At 33.5% G+C, this 2,564-nt stretch overlaps 1 protein-coding gene across 1 annotated transcript in view; it reads right to left on the minus strand.

Moving 5' to 3' along the window:
* The window catches only part of SARC_07856 (hypothetical protein), a gene marked incomplete at its 3' end in the record, with an annotated part of 3,461 nt that extends 2,350 nt beyond the window's left edge, over positions 1–1,111 (minus strand). Inside the window, exon 1 of the mRNA XM_014298183.1 lies at positions 748–1,111. Within this exon, the coding sequence (XP_014153658.1) occupies positions 748–852 (105 nt within the window). The 5' untranslated portion in view covers positions 853–1,111. The remainder of the gene's footprint in view (positions 1–747) is intronic.
* Between the last annotated feature and the right edge of the window lie 1,453 nt (positions 1,112–2,564).

Here is a 2,564-nt window from a genome sequence, read left to right on the forward strand (position 1 = left end):
TATATATATATATATATATATATATATATATATTATTATTATTATATATATATATATATATATATATATATATATATATATATATATATATATATNTGTGTGTGTGTGTGTGTGTGTGTGTGTGTGTGTGTGCGTGTGTGTGTGTATATATATATATAAGCATATAAATATATAAAAATATATATATCACATAAAAATATTTGTTCAGCACATAGATAAGCATCAGCAACACTGGTTTTTATACAGGTATAACTGTATATGATTTTAGATACTTATATCCTTGTGAATACAAAACTACCAAGATTGCAAAACTATAGAATACAAAATGAATGGACATACACCTATAAATCAATATGTAAATGCGTGTGTACAAACATGTGCTTGTGTACGTGTATTAAATATATATCATAACCCTAGGGGCCTTGGTATAGGAGTGAGCTTATTCAAACTCCTAGCGCAATAACACATACAACCGCAAGTAACATACAACATAAACCCAATGACACATGCAACCACTAATCAACTCAAATTAATATCCAGACGAAAAACCTGTTGCAAACTATATTATACTGTAGACAAGATCAGGGCGATGTGTAGACTTATTGCCTAAATACATTTGACTATGCATTCAAAGTTGCAATATACTACGATTGCGTTATTGTGTTCGCTATAAGTTGAATTTCGCACTTCAAACTTTCCTGTACGAGTAAAAATTATGTACAGTATACTATGAAAACACACAATTACCTTGTTCGAGGTCGTGATAGGTTCGCACATGGTTATCGGTATTTCCACGTCGCAGTCTACTCGAACATCCGAAGGTATTATCTCTGACCTCGTAGGCGCAGACATTGTCAAAAAAAAAAGGGAAAGGGGATTCAGGTATACTCTCTCTCTCTGGCACTAACGTTTCAAACTAATCTCTTGACCAACTCTGAGATGCGACTGTGCAACTCGACCATACTACAGGGGGTGTTTTTTCGTTCGTGTATAAATGGATAAAGCTCTGATCTAAATAGTGTGCTTACCTGTGAGATGTTGCGAGTCATTTGACCTTCAGAAGAAGTTCATAATGTAAATACATATTTAGCCTACTGACTAGAGGCTACTGCCTTGCTTCTTTTGGTCGTTTTTTAATACCAAGAAAATAATAGAAAAAAATTGAATACATACAACTTTTTTATACACATTTGTACAATGGTTTTATTATATTTTGTTGAAAAACATATTCACAACTTCACAGTAGTTCAGAGTTCAGACTTCTGTGTTTACTGTTCACAGCACACTTCGCTGAGTTCGCAGTTCGCACTCACAGTCTTTTATTACAGTCACACACACAAACCACACAAACTGTGAAATACTGGATTTAAAAAATAAACAAGCACAGTACATATTCACATAGCACACAGCTTCACAGGCCACACCGCCACACTCACAGTCTTAGGGTTCAAGATTACACTTCACACAAAACCAGTAGAGTAGTAGAGACTGTAGAGTAGACCTCGTTTAAACTTTTATAAATCGAATAAGTATAAGTTTACGTTCCACTTTTATTCCATATACGGTCCTCTGTATGTAGTTAGGTGCACTTTTCGGGTATAAAAAATCAAGTGTCTAGTCTTCTAAATATACAAGCCAGTCCTATAAAAAGATTTTGGGTAGGCTCATCTGATCACATTATAGCCGTTATACCATATTTTTTTAAATTGAATATATATGCGTTTATGTTCATCTTCTATTCCGTACCCCCCTAACGTATTGAACTTAGGACAAGAGTAGAGTAGGGGCTGCCAGAGTGCCATGCCGACAGGGCGCACCGGCGCAGGCCTACTAAAATTTGTTCTACTCTGAATTCTGGTGGACTCCTGGAGTCAAACAAATATTTTTAGTAGCTATTTGACTATTTCTACGAATACGGAATAGTGAATACTAGTAGTTTGTGTGTGGAACATACGGCTGGAACTGCGGAGTAACGTTACTCAACTAGCATCGATCCGAAAGCCTTTAAAATCTCCTCAGATTTGCGATAAAATCAGTGCCGTGCGTGTTCAATCTGCCAGAGCACTAGAATCCAAGATACCCATAAAAAAGTACTCTGAAATATGTTCCAATATGTGTTGATTGTGTTCTATTTTCCAATTTTTATTCGAAAGTTTTGTACAGTTGTTCGACAGACTGCAATATCTGCATCGGAGTGCATCCTAAAATCTAAATATATTGGCAAAAACGCGAAGGAAATTTATACTCGCAGGCTTCAAATAAATAAATTTTGAAGCACAAATGACTCTACAAATGACTATATTATTTTTTAATAAAAAGAGCGAGTCTTCTTTTTATAAATATAATATTATTTTTATAAGTATCATTTGACACCTGTCAACCATCGATTTTTGTTTAGAAACAACCAAGAAATGTAAAAATAGAATAAATATTGATCAATGAAAATCAGTTAATGAAGTAGCAATCAAAGCTCATTTAAATATAAATATCATAGTAATGAAAAGACTAGTTAAAATAATATTTCAATTAGATTGTGACAAAATTAATAATATTTATTTCTAAAA

This window comes from Sphaeroforma arctica (assembly GCF_001186125.1).
Source record: "Sphaeroforma arctica JP610 unplaced genomic scaffold supercont1.654, whole genome shotgun sequence".
Taxonomy (NCBI): domain Eukaryota; class Ichthyosporea; order Ichthyophonida; genus Sphaeroforma; species Sphaeroforma arctica.